This window comes from Bos grunniens, chromosome 10 (assembly GCF_055505025.1).
Source record: "Bos grunniens cultivar Pamir isolate PY7600 chromosome 10, Bosgru_T2T1.0, whole genome shotgun sequence".
NCBI classification, from domain to species: domain Eukaryota; kingdom Metazoa; phylum Chordata; class Mammalia; order Artiodactyla; family Bovidae; genus Bos; species Bos grunniens.
In genome coordinates, this window is record NC_141174.1 from 21,954,019 (window position 1) to 21,968,750 (window position 14,732).

Below are 14,732 nucleotides of genomic sequence, written 5' to 3' on the forward strand. Positions count from 1 at the left end.
TTTTTTCTCGTGGAGGAACAACTCTTGCTGCTTGGTGAATTTATTTCTCATCGCATTTTGCATAGCTTAAATGCCTCCTCCCTCAACGCCATGAAGGGCACATCCCAATCCTCTTGAGATGAGGGTACCGTATTGTCCTCATGACAGAATGCCATTTCCTTGCTCTGAAATTAAGAGTTCTTCCTCTATCTGAAGCTCACTGCTGAGAACAGACTCTGAAAGGCAGTAGGAAGGGGATGAGGGCCTTGAGAGGCAGGCAGAATCTGGTAGGGTGGGAAGTGGGCCGGAAGGAGATCACTCCTTCAGGGCTATCTGGGTTCGAATTCAATTCTGGCTCCACCTTGGGCAAGTCGGTTCACCTCTTTAGGCCTCACTTCCATTCTATGTGATTCAGGGCTCTGAGTTGATACACATGGAACACTTAGAACCCTGCCTGGTGCAGAGTAAGTGCTTTTTTAAGGACCAGCCATTACCACCATCAGACTTCCCTGGTGGCTCAGATGGTAAAGAATCTTCCTGCAATGCAGGAGACCTGAGTTCCATCTCTGGGTTGGGAAGGTCCCCTGGAGAAGGGAATGGCAATCCACTCCAGTCTTCTTGCCTGGAGAATTCCATGGACTGAGGAGCCTAGCGGGCTACAGTCCATGGGGTCGCAAAGAGTTGGACACAACTGAGTGCCTTTCACTTCACTTCCACTATCACCATCACTTCAAAGCTGGACCACTTGTCTCTCCACCCCCTTGCAGTTATGGCAGTGTTGCCTGGGCAGACCCTACTGAAGACGGGTGTTCTGAGCTTGAGACTGGGTGTTGGGCACAGATACCCCTAGAATGCTTTTCCACATGACACTGTGTGTAAACACATCTTGACCATTTCCCAGGGGGACAAAACTAAGGGTGGCCTGAATTTTTACCCCGAAGTACCCGGTACATCTTTCTACTCATACCCTTACTACCTGTTGAGTACTGTTGACCTCTCCTACCTGGCAGTGACCTCTTTTCACCTCCTGCTCTTTCAGCTCTAGGTCTCCAGTACTTCCTCTCCCCCTCAGAGAATGGTGTTGCTGTTCACCTCGCTGCTCAAACTACCTTATTCCCCACAGAACCAACAACTTCTTACATGGTCTCTCTCTTATGTATGTTTTTATCCCCGTAAATTCATTCTTCTTAAGAGACAGAGATAGCTTCCGAAAACAAAGTGGAGCTAAGTCATTCTATTGATTAAAACCACGAGGGCACTTCCTGTTGTCCTCAGGAAGAAGTGAAACGTCCCAGCGTGGCTGGCAAGGGTTTCCGACCATTAGCCTCTGTCTGCCTCCTTCAGCGGTCCCTGAGCCCTCTGCCCTCAGCCCCCTGCAGCGGCCCTAGACCCCTTTTGGTTTCTCAAACTCCAAGTGCTTTTCTGTTGCCCACGCAGACGCTGGGTCCTGCCCCTCAGTCTCACTGTTCTAGCTTCCCTCTTCTCAGTTACATGGCCTTTCATCCATAAGGTATTCCTGACTGTCCCCTCAACATAACTTCTGTCACCACGGCCATCACTGGCTGCTGCTCTGTCTTCCTTCCTGACAGGAATTCCACGCAGGCCCCCAACTCACCATGTGGCTCACTGCTGAACCGCAGCCTGAGCACAGCGGTTGGCACGCTGAGGGGACTGACGTGCTTTCACTTGTGTTTGTGGTCCCTCCTCCTTGTTCCACACACCACCTCCCTGTCCCGTCTCCTCTTATCAGGCATCTCTTCCCCTCAGAGCTGGTGTTTTCATGCCCTTCATGAGTTCCTGCCCCTGGGAGGGTTTCTGCAAAAACTTTCTGGAAGGATCACATCTCTCACAACTGCCTTCAAAAGAACTTTTTTTTTTATTATTATTATTTAGAAATGCAGTTATATACAGAGAACAATTAAAATTAAATTAAACTTTGTACAAATATTAAAATACTATCTTCACACCCACTGCAATGTACAGGATACCAAAAAATATATATATAAAATAAAATAAAGCAAACCCAAACTGATTGGGTGACATCCTGCACAGTCAATGATGCGCGTGTCATGTGAAACTGTTGCTGAGGTTCCATAGTGGCGTGATGAGCCGCCAGGCCACCCTCAACCCTCTCTTCTCCCTGCATGATGGTCCAAGTGCTTTGCCCAGGCACATCCCCCAGCTCCTAGCACAGGGCTCAACCTTGGGGTTCTTGTTCAAAATTCTACTAGATTTTCAACTGGCGGTTAAGAGGAGTTGCTTCCCAGGAAAGCTGAGCCTGCCCTTCACTCTCTGGGGAACTGGCTACTCTACCACTCGGTCTACAAACCTGCCACACAAAATCCTCTCCGAGCCCCTCACCGGACTCCAGTAACAACAGGCCTTGTGCTGAAGGCCAGGAGCCCCAGCAGGCTTCAGGGAAGCTCCTGGACTCTGTCCTCAGCAAGCACATCTGGAATGAAGCTGTCAAGCCTGTGTCCTTTCCTTTCTGGGCCCTATATTTTCAAGGAGAGGGGGGGAAATAACAAACAGGCAAGGATCTAGAAATGTCTGCAGCATTTTTCATTCTCTATGTAGCGATGCTCCCTGGGAATGGAAGTGACAGTTATATGGGAAGCAGTGGTTTGAGCTCCACAGGGGTGGGGAGGGGAAAGGTCAAGTGCTAGGGCTCCTGTGCCACCACTGACTTAGCAGGAAAAGTATACCTTTGTCTGGCCATCAGCTTCTCCATGAAGCTTCGCGGCTGGCAGGAAGAATGGGGATGAGACAGGAGTTAAGTTCTGTTTGCAAATGGAGTGTTGGGAGGATGTACGTTGAAATGCCTTATAAAACCAGAAGAACTCACAAAGTGGCCAGGACTTGGCCCATTTCACAGTTCACACCCAGTGAAATGGGAACACAGCACACAAAACTCAAAAATGGCAAAAGATAGAGCCTACCTGCTGAACTAAGGCATTGAAAATGTTAGAAAATTTAAGTGATTTTTCACCATATACTGGCCCTTGAAAGTCACTGGAATGTGACTGCAAGTTGCCAAGATATAAAACCTACATTGAGTCAGCCCGTGTACGCAAATAAAAAGAAAAAAACGCTTCTTAAAAGTCCTTTGGTGCCAACTGTTCTCCTGTACAAGTCCTCTGCTGGGTTCCCCTAGAGGTGAGCCCAGGGAAGCCACACCAGGGCAGCTTTCCCCACTGCTCCAGGCCCCTCTGGTGGCCCCCAACACCACCTTGTCTCTCAGCCAGCCCCCACCCCAAGGCCACCGTGGAGGCCCTGATCCTTCACATCTGAAACAAGGGCCAGAAGCTCTAGAAACAGCAGTTCATGGCTGATTTGGGAGACGAGAACTAATTGCGGGAAGCCATCACGGCGGGTAAGCAGGGAGGTGAGGCTGGCCCGGTACCCACATGCCAGGGGCCTCCAGGAGGCAGGCTTCATCAAAGCCAGGGACAGGGGAGCAGGGGAGGGGAGCCTCCCAACTTTTCTCTCCTCCCTCCCAGGTGGCAAGTCTGGGCTTGTGATCCCCCCAGGGTGGGCGGGCAAGGTGAAAGAAGGGTTCAGAAGGCAGGCTTTTTCATTTTTTTCAAGCGGCAGGCGGATCATCTCTGTGGCTGGATAAACCGCAAACAAAAAGTGCAATCTCATGGGGAAAACCCCCAGAGTATTTATATAAAAAAAGGGTAAGAGCCCCGTTTAAAAAAATATTCTAGACGCGAGTTCAGGTGCTGGAAGATGGGGAAACGAAAGCTGCGGGCTCAGCAGTGAGACTCTGCAGGCACTCCCAGCCATCCCCTTACCGGGCCTTGCTCCCTTCCGGAGGAAGACAAGGGTACCACGGGCGGAGCAGAACCTGTGCGGGCTGAAGTGACTGGGGTCGTGGGGACCCTGCCCTCCAGATGGGCCCCGGGCCAGCCACAGCTGGCAGGCGCATCTCTGGACACGGCCTCTTTGGAGGCCAAGGGCAGGCCTACTCCGTTCTGCACTTTCCCTTAGGCACCTCCTCCTTGCGGGCCAGGGCTGTGGGCACCAGGTGGGAAGGAGAGAGAGAGAAACGCTCGGCAGGCATTGCCCTTACCTGAGAGGAAGGAAGACTACAGGGGTGAGAGGCCAGGATAAGCGGGAATAAAGTGCGAGTGTTGAGCAAGGGGGTGGGAGGCTGAGAGAAGGCCACCGGAGCTACCCTGGTAGGTCAGGAACTGAAAACGCCCCAGGCTCGAGTATTTTCAGGCTCAGCGGGGAGCAGAGGGGCAGCGCTTCAGGAACAAAAGCAACAACAAGCACTCCCTAATGCCACATCTCATGAAGAGGCAGCAGCCCACCGAGGGAGCAGCCCCAGCGAGGGCCCTGGCCACTCCTTCCACTCCAGGGCCCTGGAGCCAGGCTGCTCCCAAACCGTCCCCACCAGCAAGCGCACGCAGCGGGTGGGGGTGTGTGCTGATGTCTCCAGGGGTGTCGTCTGTCAGCTGTGACGAGTGGAAGGCAGCAGGGGAGGGCGGGAGGAGGAGGAGAAGCAGCAGCGAGCAAGCGGCAGCATGCTTCCCGGGCACAGTTACTAAGGCACGTGACTGCGGTGACGAGGACCCTCAGGACCGGGCCGGAGCTGCCTGCAGCCGTCTGGGGGCTCGGTCGGTGCCCCGCAGGCCCCCTTCCATCACCACGAACCCAGGACGAGGCCACTGGCCCCCAACTGCCAGTGACCAGTGGGGCATCCCACGGCATCTCAGAACTCTCACGTCCCATGGGGGAGGCCGCTGGCCCTGGCCAGCAAGGAAGCCAGGGCCACATGGCGTCACACCCAGGAGGCAGCAGGCACCTTCCCCTTAGGCTCCAGGGAAAGAGAAAAAAAAAAAAAAACAAGGCCAGGAAGGCCAGATGCTGGAAGCAGGAAGTGAGGACTTGCATATTAGGAAGACAAATCATTAACAGCCACCTTCCTTCCCTCCCTTGGGATCTTCTGGACGCTTCTCAGAAACTCACCAGGGCCAGGAGCCGCCACCTCTGAGCTAGACAGCTGGAGTGAGGATGGCTGCGGGGTGACTTTTCACAGCCTCCGTCCTCAGTCGAGGCAGCGCACCACTGCTGTCAGCCAATGGCAGGCCCAGGGCCCCACACTCTGGCCCCACCTGAAGCCACTTTGGGATCTGCTCCTGCTAAGGGCAGTGGTGCCAGTCTCCAAAGCAAATGGGCCAGACCCAGGCCTGGCCCCCCTGGGGGAGCAGCAGCGCAGCCGTGAAGGCTTGTAGGACAGCAACCAGCCCGCGTGACAGGGAGACGGGACCGGGGGGAGGAAGGCACAAGTAAACACGGCGCGCTCGGGCCACGGGAGCCGGGGGGCTGCCACCCAGGAGCTGGCTGCAGGGGACTGGAGGGCTCCGGGGAGGGAAGGGGTCAACCCACACGTTCAGATAACGTCCCCGACACAGGTGGAAAAGCTGGGGCGCACAGGGAGCCAGCTCCTCCAGCCGTCCAGCAGGCAGATGGCGAGATTCTTCCTGGAGTTTCCAGCGAAGTGGGCCTGTGGGCCCTCAGAGGTGCGGAGATACAGACACACAGGTGGGCAGCTCAGGTCTCCGGGCAGGGCGGCTGGAGGACGTGGTGCTCAAACCCACAGGGAGAGGAGGAAGGGCAGAGAGGAGAGAAGCCCGTGGCAGCCCTCATGCTTCTTTCAACAGTGGGATATCTGCGGGCGGAGGAAGACGGAAAGCAGAGTGGTTACCCGTGTGGGTGACGGCAGCGCAGCTCACCCCACTGCGGGGGCCCCTCGCACACTCCTAGCTAGTCTAAACCCCTCACCCCTTCTCCAGGCCTTCCTGCTCATCTCTCCGTCTGTCTGTGTGAGAAAACCTGAACAGCCAGTCCAGTATTCAAACCCTTTCTGGCCCTGCCACCCTGCACCCTCCTCTGCTTGGATGCTGATGGTTTAGTTGCTTCTCTTTCTACCCTTATTCTCATCTTATGAGGCTACTGAGCCCTGGTAAGTCTCACCTCCTTCTTAAAGCCATCCTTCAGCTGTGTGATTCTGAGTAAATCAATCCCCTTCTCTGGGTCTCAAGTCATCTCACACGTCACCTGGGCTAGACTGATACCTGAAGGGCCTGGCTTCCTGCACAACTGTCTGCCCCAGATAACTTGGGCTTAACCTGCAACCAACTCAATAACCTCTGTGTCTGGTTCTGCACACCCCTCATTCTGACATACCTAATTCAACTGACATGAATTTGAGCAAACTCTGGGAGATATGGAAGACAGAGGACTCTGGCGTGCTGTAGTCCATGGGGTGGCAAAGTGTCGGACACAACAGCAACCGAACAACAATATTCTGACATGGACCCTACCATTTGGTTCCATTTTTTTCTCTAACTCTCAGGTATATGCTCCATCTTCCCAACTGACTGACAGTCCATGCATGCAGACAGCATGTTTTGTGGTTCTTTCCATCGCACCTGAAACCTAATCCAACACCAGGCACAAGATGGGCTCTGTCTGAATAATGCTTGTTCAACACGTGGAACAAAGCCAGGGACAAGGAGAAGGGAGAAGAGCTGGCACCCCTGGGCTCTTTATGAAGGACAGGGGCTGAGGTCTACGTCAGTACACGCAGACACACAGCATGTACAGCTGGCTGCCCTGGGGCCACTGGCTTCCAACTTTAAATCTGGCCCAAGGATTTAATGGCCCCTTCCTAGCTCTACATCCCACCAAGATAATAGGAGGCATACTGGTGATACTCAGGAAACCCGAAACCTGATCTGCACTTAAAAATTTCCAACTTCTTGGCTTTCAGATATTCTAAACCTTAGACACTAACTGTGGCCAGGACTCGCAGGAAGGGGAGAGCTCTAAAGCACTTTTGGCAGAGGGGTCGGGGGGCAGTGGCGGGGGGGGAACGGGATTGGTAAGCATGGAAGTCCTGACTTTCTAAAGGGAAACATCTAGGTTTATTCTGCATCCTGAACCACAGTGGGATTTCATGTAAAGATGGTTTTTAAAGTGACAAGAGTCAATCCCAGTGTTTGATGCTCCAGGCTCCAGTAAAGGCAGAGGTGTCAGGAGGGAGCAATTTCATCCTCTGACGGCTTTACCACAAAGGCCCCGGAGTTACCTGGGAGGCAATATGGCACCATGGATTATGATACAGGCTTGGGAGCAGATCCATCTGGCTTCAAATCCCAATTCAGCCATTTACCAAGACTTACCCTCTTGGAGCCTCAGCTTCCCTATCTGTAAATTGGTGTTGGTTACAACACCTACTTCTCAGGATCACTGTGAGGTCTGACCTGAGGTAGTGCAAGAAAACCAAACAGCACAGGAGCTGACATGCTCCTGGTTAGAATGAAGCAGCAGAATGCTCTGGCAGAGATACAGGCTCCAGTTTTTCTAAGACCCCACGCCTCCTTGTCATTCCTGTCCTTTCAGGAACATAAGAATTATAACAAGAGGACAGGCCCCACTTCCACCTCCAACTGGCTGTCTACCCTTTGATTTAGTATTTCCCTGAGGCCATGAATAGTTTCAGAGACTCCAAACCTATTAAGACTCACAGACAATAGCAAAAAGTCTCCCAATACAGAGCCCAAAGGCCCACCTAGGGTAAAATCCTATTTTGTACGATAATCCCCTAGGTACTATCCTTCTTTGCCCCAGGCACACCAATGATTAGAAAGGCTCACTGCCCTTCCTCACTCCCAGCAAGGGCCCTGGGCACCGGCACAGACCACCTACCATCTGTGTAGTCCTCTGACGCGAGGCTCTGTATGTCACTGTTCTCTGAATCCGGGGCTTCTTTGTGTGCCGCTCGGCTGTTCCCTGAACCGGCCACCCAGGAAGAGGTGGTTGCCTGGTGCACCATCACAGTCTCTGAGCCCCGAGAGCCCCAGGCTTCACACAGTCCAGACTGGCCCGGGGCCTCTTCCTCGCTGCCTGCAGAAGAACAGGCCCCCTGGTCCTGCGGGTGCGGCTCCCTCATCCCGCTCCTCCCGCTGGGCCCAGACCCTTCTGACAGCACAATCTGCACTCTGGGGTCTGCTGGCGGCACACAGTGACCGGAACTGCCGTATACAGCCTCCTCATACGACGGGAGCGCAACCTGGACTCCGTCCACCATGATGGAGACCTGGTCCCCGGACACTCCCTGGTCACGCCTGCATCCGGAGAAGGAAAAGGACAAAGGAAGAATCAGAACATGCACACAAGTAGGCATCACAGTACCAACAATACCAACCGTTTCTGAGGGCTTACTATGTACCAGGCACGGCACTAGGGCTTTATACACTCACCCCACTGCATCCTCACCTGAGTCCCTCACCAAGAACGTGGATGAGGCTCCGAGGAGCTAAGCAACCTGCCCAGGCACACAGCTGGTAAGGGAGGAAACTAGGATGTGCACCCATTCCACCTGCTTCCAGAGACTATGTTACTAGCCTCTGGGTATACAGGCACCTGGCCCTCTGGTCCTGTGCAAAAACCAGGAAGCTCGAGACTCAGAAATAAAGCCACGGGCTCAGCACAGCTAAGCCAGGAAAGTGGAAGAGCGGTGGCTGCGTGTACTTGTGAACACACCTGCCTGTACACTTCCAGCGGGCACACGGTGTGGCACGTACACTCGTCGTTTAGTTGCTAAGTCGTCCCTGACCCTTTTGCGACCCTGTGGACTGGAGCCCACCAGTCTCCTCTGTCCATGGGATTTCCCAGGCAAGAACACTGGACTGGGTTGCCATTTCCCCTCCAGGATCTCCTCAACCTAGGAATTAAATCTGCGTCTCCTGCATTGGCAGGTGGATTCTTCACTGCTGAGCCACCAGGGAAGCAAATTACATCTCCATAAAGGTCCTTTTAAAAAGAGGAGAAGGAAAAGAAACACCGTGATCTTGAAATGGGACACTGGACTCGAAAACTGAAGGAAGAATTCTGTTCTTTTGACTCAAGTCACTTTACTTGCCTTTTATTTTTTTAATTTTGTAAACTTAAAAAAACCCTGTGGATTTTTTTAATATAACCACTGACATAGCAGAAATAAAACACAGAAAAATGTATACCTGATTTATTCCAAAGGTAATACTAGTGTATGGGCTTCCCTACTGGCTCAGCAGTAAAGAATCTGTTTGCAGTGTAGAAGATGCAGAGAAGCAGATTCGATCCCTAGGTCAGGAAGATCCCCTGGAGAGGGAAATGGTAAATCACTCCAATAATCTTGCCTGGAAAATCCCACGGACAGAGGAGCCTGGTGGTCCAGGAGGTCGCAAAGAGTCAGTCATGACTGAGCGACTAAACAATAATGCCAGTGTATAACCATGACCATTCCTATCACCTCACCACCAAAAGTAACCACTATCCTAACTTACATTAAAATCATTCCTTTGACTTTTATTTTAGTAACTTTAATGCCTAAGCATGAATTCTTCAACATTGTTTAGTTTTGAGGTTTTGTGACCTTTTATGAATGAGATAGAGATAATAAATGTGTGTGTCTGTGTGAGAATAGGCGTGTGTGGTTTTGTATTTTACTCGACATTATGTTTGGGAGATTCAGCCGTGCAAATACCTTTTTTCTGGATCACTTTTATACACAGGCTCCCACCCCAAACCAAATAAATCTGGGGATGGAGGCCCAGGTGCTGGCGCCTGTGTTTAGTTCCCCACTGGAGCCTCTGTGCATCCAGGAGTGGGGACCAGGGAGACAGGGCAGCGGCCTGCAAACACGAGCCTGCCCCAGAACCGCTTGGACTGCTGACGAAAGGCAGAGCCTCTCATTCTGTCAGTCTGGGTGGGGCCTGCAAATCTGCATTCCTAACAGGTTCCCAGGTGATGCTGCTGCTGCCGGGACCACATGTGAGAACCACTGACATAGCAGAAATAAAACGGCACTGGAGTGGGAGACTGGGGTTTAAGTCTCAGCTCTGTAGTCACCTAGAGCAGTGGCACCCAACCTTTTTGGCACCAGAAACTGATGTTGTGGAAGATAATTTTCCACAGACAGAGGTGTGTCAGGGGGTGGTTTGGGGAAGATTCAAGTGCATCACTTTTACTGTGCACCTTATCTCTAATCTAACACTGCCACTGACCTAACAGGAGCTACTGGTCTGTGGCCCAGAGGTGGGGACTGGGGGGGGGCTCCCCTGACCTAGAGGGATGACCCTCTCTGACTTTTACCTCTCTGAGCCTCAGTTTCCTAATCTGCAATGATCCTGTGAGGATTACGATGATGGATGTGAAGCAAAAGCACACTGCCTGGTACACCTGGAAGTTTAACACACGCAGGGCCCTCCCCTTTCCCTGGGCACACATGGACCAGCAGAGGCCAGCAAGCCCACCAGCACCCCTCTGCCAGTCCAGGGCCAGCCCCCAACAGTGACGCCTGCTGCCACCGCCACTGGGCTCACCGGCTGTGATGGAAAGACTTCAGCTTTGGCTGCAGCAGCACAAACAGCACCACGAGGAGGAGAATGAGCGCCACGGAGCTGGCAGTGGAAGCCACGATGGACAGCGTGGGGACCCCGAGCGAAGTGTGGATATCTTTGTCTATGGAAACAAGCCATCATCACCAGTGTTTTGTACCCAGACACATGGAACGCGAGCCTCATGGCTGACCTTCAAAGGCCCCCTGCATGGTGCCCCAGTGAGACGTGCTAGGTATGGCCAGGGTTGCTTTTGGAGCAACAGTGCAGAGCCAAATGGCTTTTATGTCAAGGAAAACGGACATTTCCCTATTCTGTTCCTGAAACTAAAATTCCCTTCACCTTGGACTGCTGAGGACCATCTAACACCTAAATTCACTTAACCCTAGAGATCTTACCTTTATAAACCCAAGCTGATCCTGTCCTCAACAGCAGGTTCAAAGACATGAAAAATTCAAATGCACACATCTTTCCACCATCTAAAGTTCTGCCCATGTGGCAGCAAACTTTATAAAAACAGGGCTGTAATAACCCTCTGTTCTAAGGTCCTGCATCTTTAGCTGTGTATCTAAGGCCGGTCCCCACCCTTCTCCAGAGTGTCACAGTCCTGAAACTAGAGTGAAAAGCCCAGAGATGGCTGCATGTCACACACTTTCCTCAGGAGGCTGGACCTCATGTCATGTACGACAGGAGGAGGCTGAGGGTGAGCGTGCTCCTGTCCAGCTGGACTGCAGCTCCGTAACAAAACAGCGCCCTTCCATTCAGGGAAAAAAAATATACCACAGACACTACAGAAGGTGCCCGCATTGTGCCCCTGTGTTAGCAGAACACAGCCAGAGGTCACCAGCCCTGGGCTAGAGCATCAAGGGACTTTGCATCGCACAGCAGACGCCTCAGTGGCTCAGCTGAAACGCCACGGGACACGCATCAGCAATCCAAATGTCTAACCGAGACGTGAACCCCAGAGGAGGGGAGGCTGCAGGGTGCCAGAGGGACCACACTGCCCCCCACAGCACAGGGCCCTCTGGAGCGAGTGCGTGCCACTGCCTGGGAGCCCGAAGGGAAGCAGGAGCCCAGCAGCAAGTACCCCACTCTTGCTTGCCAAACTGACCCTCGTTGAGACGGCAGCTGATCTCCATGGCTGGTTTCCACTCGCCATTCTTACACGTCAGGTATTTGTAGTCACCCTTCAACATGTAGCCTTCGGCACACAGGTACTCAATGACGCTGCCGGAGTTCAGGGGGTCTCTGCAGGGCCGGGGGTGGCAGATGTAGCCACCATTCTCTGGCTCCGGTGGCAGGGAACACACTGCAGAGATGGAGAGAGAGGAGGTACCTTGATGAGGTTTTCCAGCAGGAGTGCCGTTGGCAACACGGAGAGGGGCAGTGCTGAAGGCCTCGGTAGGAAACACCTCAGGAGCAGAGCGCCAGACCCTTGGAAAGGCTGCTGCCGGAACACTGGAAGATCAGGTTGCCAAAGACAGAAGGAGGCGCCCTGGCAACAGGGGAAGCCGGGCTGCCAACACCACGCCCCCACCCTCCCCTCCCCCTCCCTACTGCCTGCAGAGAACCGCATCCTTCACTCAACAGTAGTCTGACCAAGCTAGATTCACAGAGACCTAGTGTGTAATACAGTTTTAATAAAACCTACTGGAACACAATGAAACCAAGTGACAGGTGGTAAAACACCAGTAACCTGCACGGGGGAAATGTTAGCTTTGTTTCCAGATCAGGATCAGAAAGGACTCCTCTGTGTGATAAAATGTGCCTTCTTGGCTTCTGATGCGTTTCCTGGGAGGCTTCCCAAGCCCCCGGCACCATGCATTCCCTGAACTGCGTGGTCACTGGCATCACTCAACTCCATCCTACAGTGAAGCCTGTATTTTTCATTGAGGTAGGTCTGCTCAGTTTTAAAATCTCTGTGGAGTAGTCATCATGCCTCCCCTTTGACGATGAGGACACTGGTCCACAAAAGTTAAATGACTTTGAGCCAAGTGTAAGGCAGAGAGAGTCAAGGGCAGACCGGGGAACAGAGCTGGGTCTCCTGATTCAAAACCTGCTCTTCCCACCAGCAGACACTGCTTCCACTCCAGGAGTGAGCGGGCCTTTAAGAACTGTGTATGTCAAGGTTACCTCCCTCTGAACAAGGAAAATGGCAAACTGTACCTAAGTGCTGGGAGAACTGGGATGGAGACAAGCTGCGGTAACAAGCTCCCTGGAGCGGCCCAGGGAGAAGGCGGCCTCCAATTCCAAGGCCTGGGGAGGACGTGAAGCATCTGGATGGACACTGCAGAACCCAAGTCCCCAGGCAATAGATCAAGGGGTGTGCCTCGCAAAAACAGGAAGGGGACAACAGGTTCCCTCAGGGATCACTGTTTGGAAGAAGATATGCTGGCAGATGGCCAGGCACCCACAAACTTCAGCTTACCCCAAGCCTTACTAATGCAGGAAAGATGAAAGTCTCCAAAGGACTTTAGATTTTGCTGACAGATACCCTGTCCCCATCAAGATATCACCAGGACATCAATATGAAAATAAGACCCGCTGGGTTTCTGTTTTTCACTTCCTCTAATAGACCGAGTTTCTGACTATCTGAGATAAGGTACTCTCCCTTCATGGGAATGCCCACCACTCTCACCAAATAAATACCACTTCCCTTCAGCCTGCAAACTGCTCTTATGTAAGATGACTGCCAACCAGGAGAGGCGGGGATATGAAGTAAAAAAAGAGATGATGGTTCCCTGCCCTCAGGCTACTTATCATTGAGATTCAGAGAAAAGACTCCATTACTTAACCTATTAAAATAATGAGGTAGGTCCACAGGTATCAGAGAAGTCTGAACGTCCTCTCTGAAACTAGTATATGAGCCCAAATAAGCCCACTCAGCGCCCTCTAAGGACACACCATCATCTCTAGACTCTTCCCATGCCACCCAGCTCGCCCAAAGGCTGGAACAGGAGGCAGACACAGGCATCACACCTCTCCTGGTGCCTCTCTAAACTCTGGCCAAGGTGCTCAAAGAGCTGGCCAGCTGGATTGCCAAAGGAAGCTCAGCAAACCACTTTACCTTGTACACTCTCCCTCTTTTGTTCAGGGCAACAAGCCTGCCAGAGATCGCCTGGCTCTCTCCAGATTGTGTCTAATTGGTTCATTTCCTCAGTGTAATTAATGGTGAGCATCTGACAGCAGCTCCCAAAAGCAGGCAGGACTCACACAGGTCCAGTGTGCTGGGGAGGACAGTCCCAGGGGAAGGACTGCTGATTCTCAAGTCATTCCGGCTCTGCTGGGCACTTCTGCCCAAAAAGCCCACATCGTCACGGAACCCCTGAGAGGACCCTGGACATCACCTGGCACTCACTGCATCAGTACCAAAAGTGAGGTCTACAAAGACGCTACGTACAATTCATTCCGGTTCACTAATATTTACTGATGACTGGGCAGGGATCACTGTGCTCTGCTCTGAAAAAGGATAAAAAGATATACACTGCAGGCGCATGTGTGCTCAGCTGCTCAGTCCTATCTGTCTTCTGTGACCCCACGGACTGTAGCCCACCTGGCTCCTCTGTCCATGGGATTCTCCAGGTGAGAATACTGGAATGGGTTGCCATGCCCTCCTCCAGAGGATCTTCCCAACCCAGGGATCAAGCCTGCATCTCCAGCACTGCAGGCAGATTCTTTACCACTGAGCCATCAGGGAAGCCCAAGCACTCCGGGTACTTGTAGCCAAACAGGGGTATGACAAATAAGTCCACATGTGTATTTTAAAAGCTTCTTTCTTCATGGCTTCTGAGTTTTATGTCGTGACACATTTTGGAGAGTATGTTTAGGGAACTCTTCTAAACATACTCTCCAATATTTTCTTCTCAAGTTTTACAGATTGGTTCTTTGTTATGTAAATAACACCTTCGGAGGGGTAAAAAAAAAATTATAGGAAATATATACCTAGAAAAAAATTCAAAAAGTAGGAGGGTGAACACAGAAAAGTAAGCCCTCTTTCCCAGTCACTCAGTGCTTCTTCCCAGAGATACTCCACACAGATTTTACCCTATACATGTCAAAGAATGAGATTAGTGCTGCAAGAGGGGGAGTTCAGAGCAGGAGAGATCAACCTTGTGTGGGGAAGGGCCAGGAATGGCTACTGAAGGAAGCGGCATTTTCAATGGGGCTTGATTTCAGCGGGAAAGGAGGTGGCGGTTTGAATCGAATGCTCCAAAGCAGCAAAGTGTAGATTAAGCCCAGAGAACATCAGGTAGCCTAGGTTAGCTTGACTGCATGAGAAAATTTGTCCAAATAAATAAATAAATAAAATAATGGTAACAGTAATAGTAGAAGTAATAATATTGTGAAGAAACCATTTTG

The 14,732-nt window shown here is 52.1% G+C and overlaps 1 protein-coding gene across 10 annotated transcripts in view; it reads right to left on the bottom strand.

Moving 5' to 3' along the window:
- Positions 1-1,836: 1,836 nt before the first annotated feature.
- Positions 1,837-14,732, bottom strand: part of SUSD6 (sushi domain containing 6) — a 98,993-nt gene continuing 86,097 nt past the window's right edge. For all 10 annotated transcript variants that reach the window (XM_086320033.1, XM_086320034.1, XM_086320040.1 and 7 more), the window contains 4 exons: positions 11,485-11,682; positions 10,359-10,497; positions 7,702-8,120; positions 1,837-5,659 (listed from right to left, as the gene is read on the bottom strand). In XM_086320033.1, coding sequence (XP_086176159.1) covers positions 5,634-5,659; positions 7,702-8,120; positions 10,359-10,497; positions 11,485-11,682 — 782 coding nt within the window. In that variant the 3' untranslated portion in view covers positions 1,837-5,633. The remainder of the gene's footprint in view (positions 5,660-7,701; positions 8,121-10,358; positions 10,498-11,484; positions 11,683-14,732) is intronic.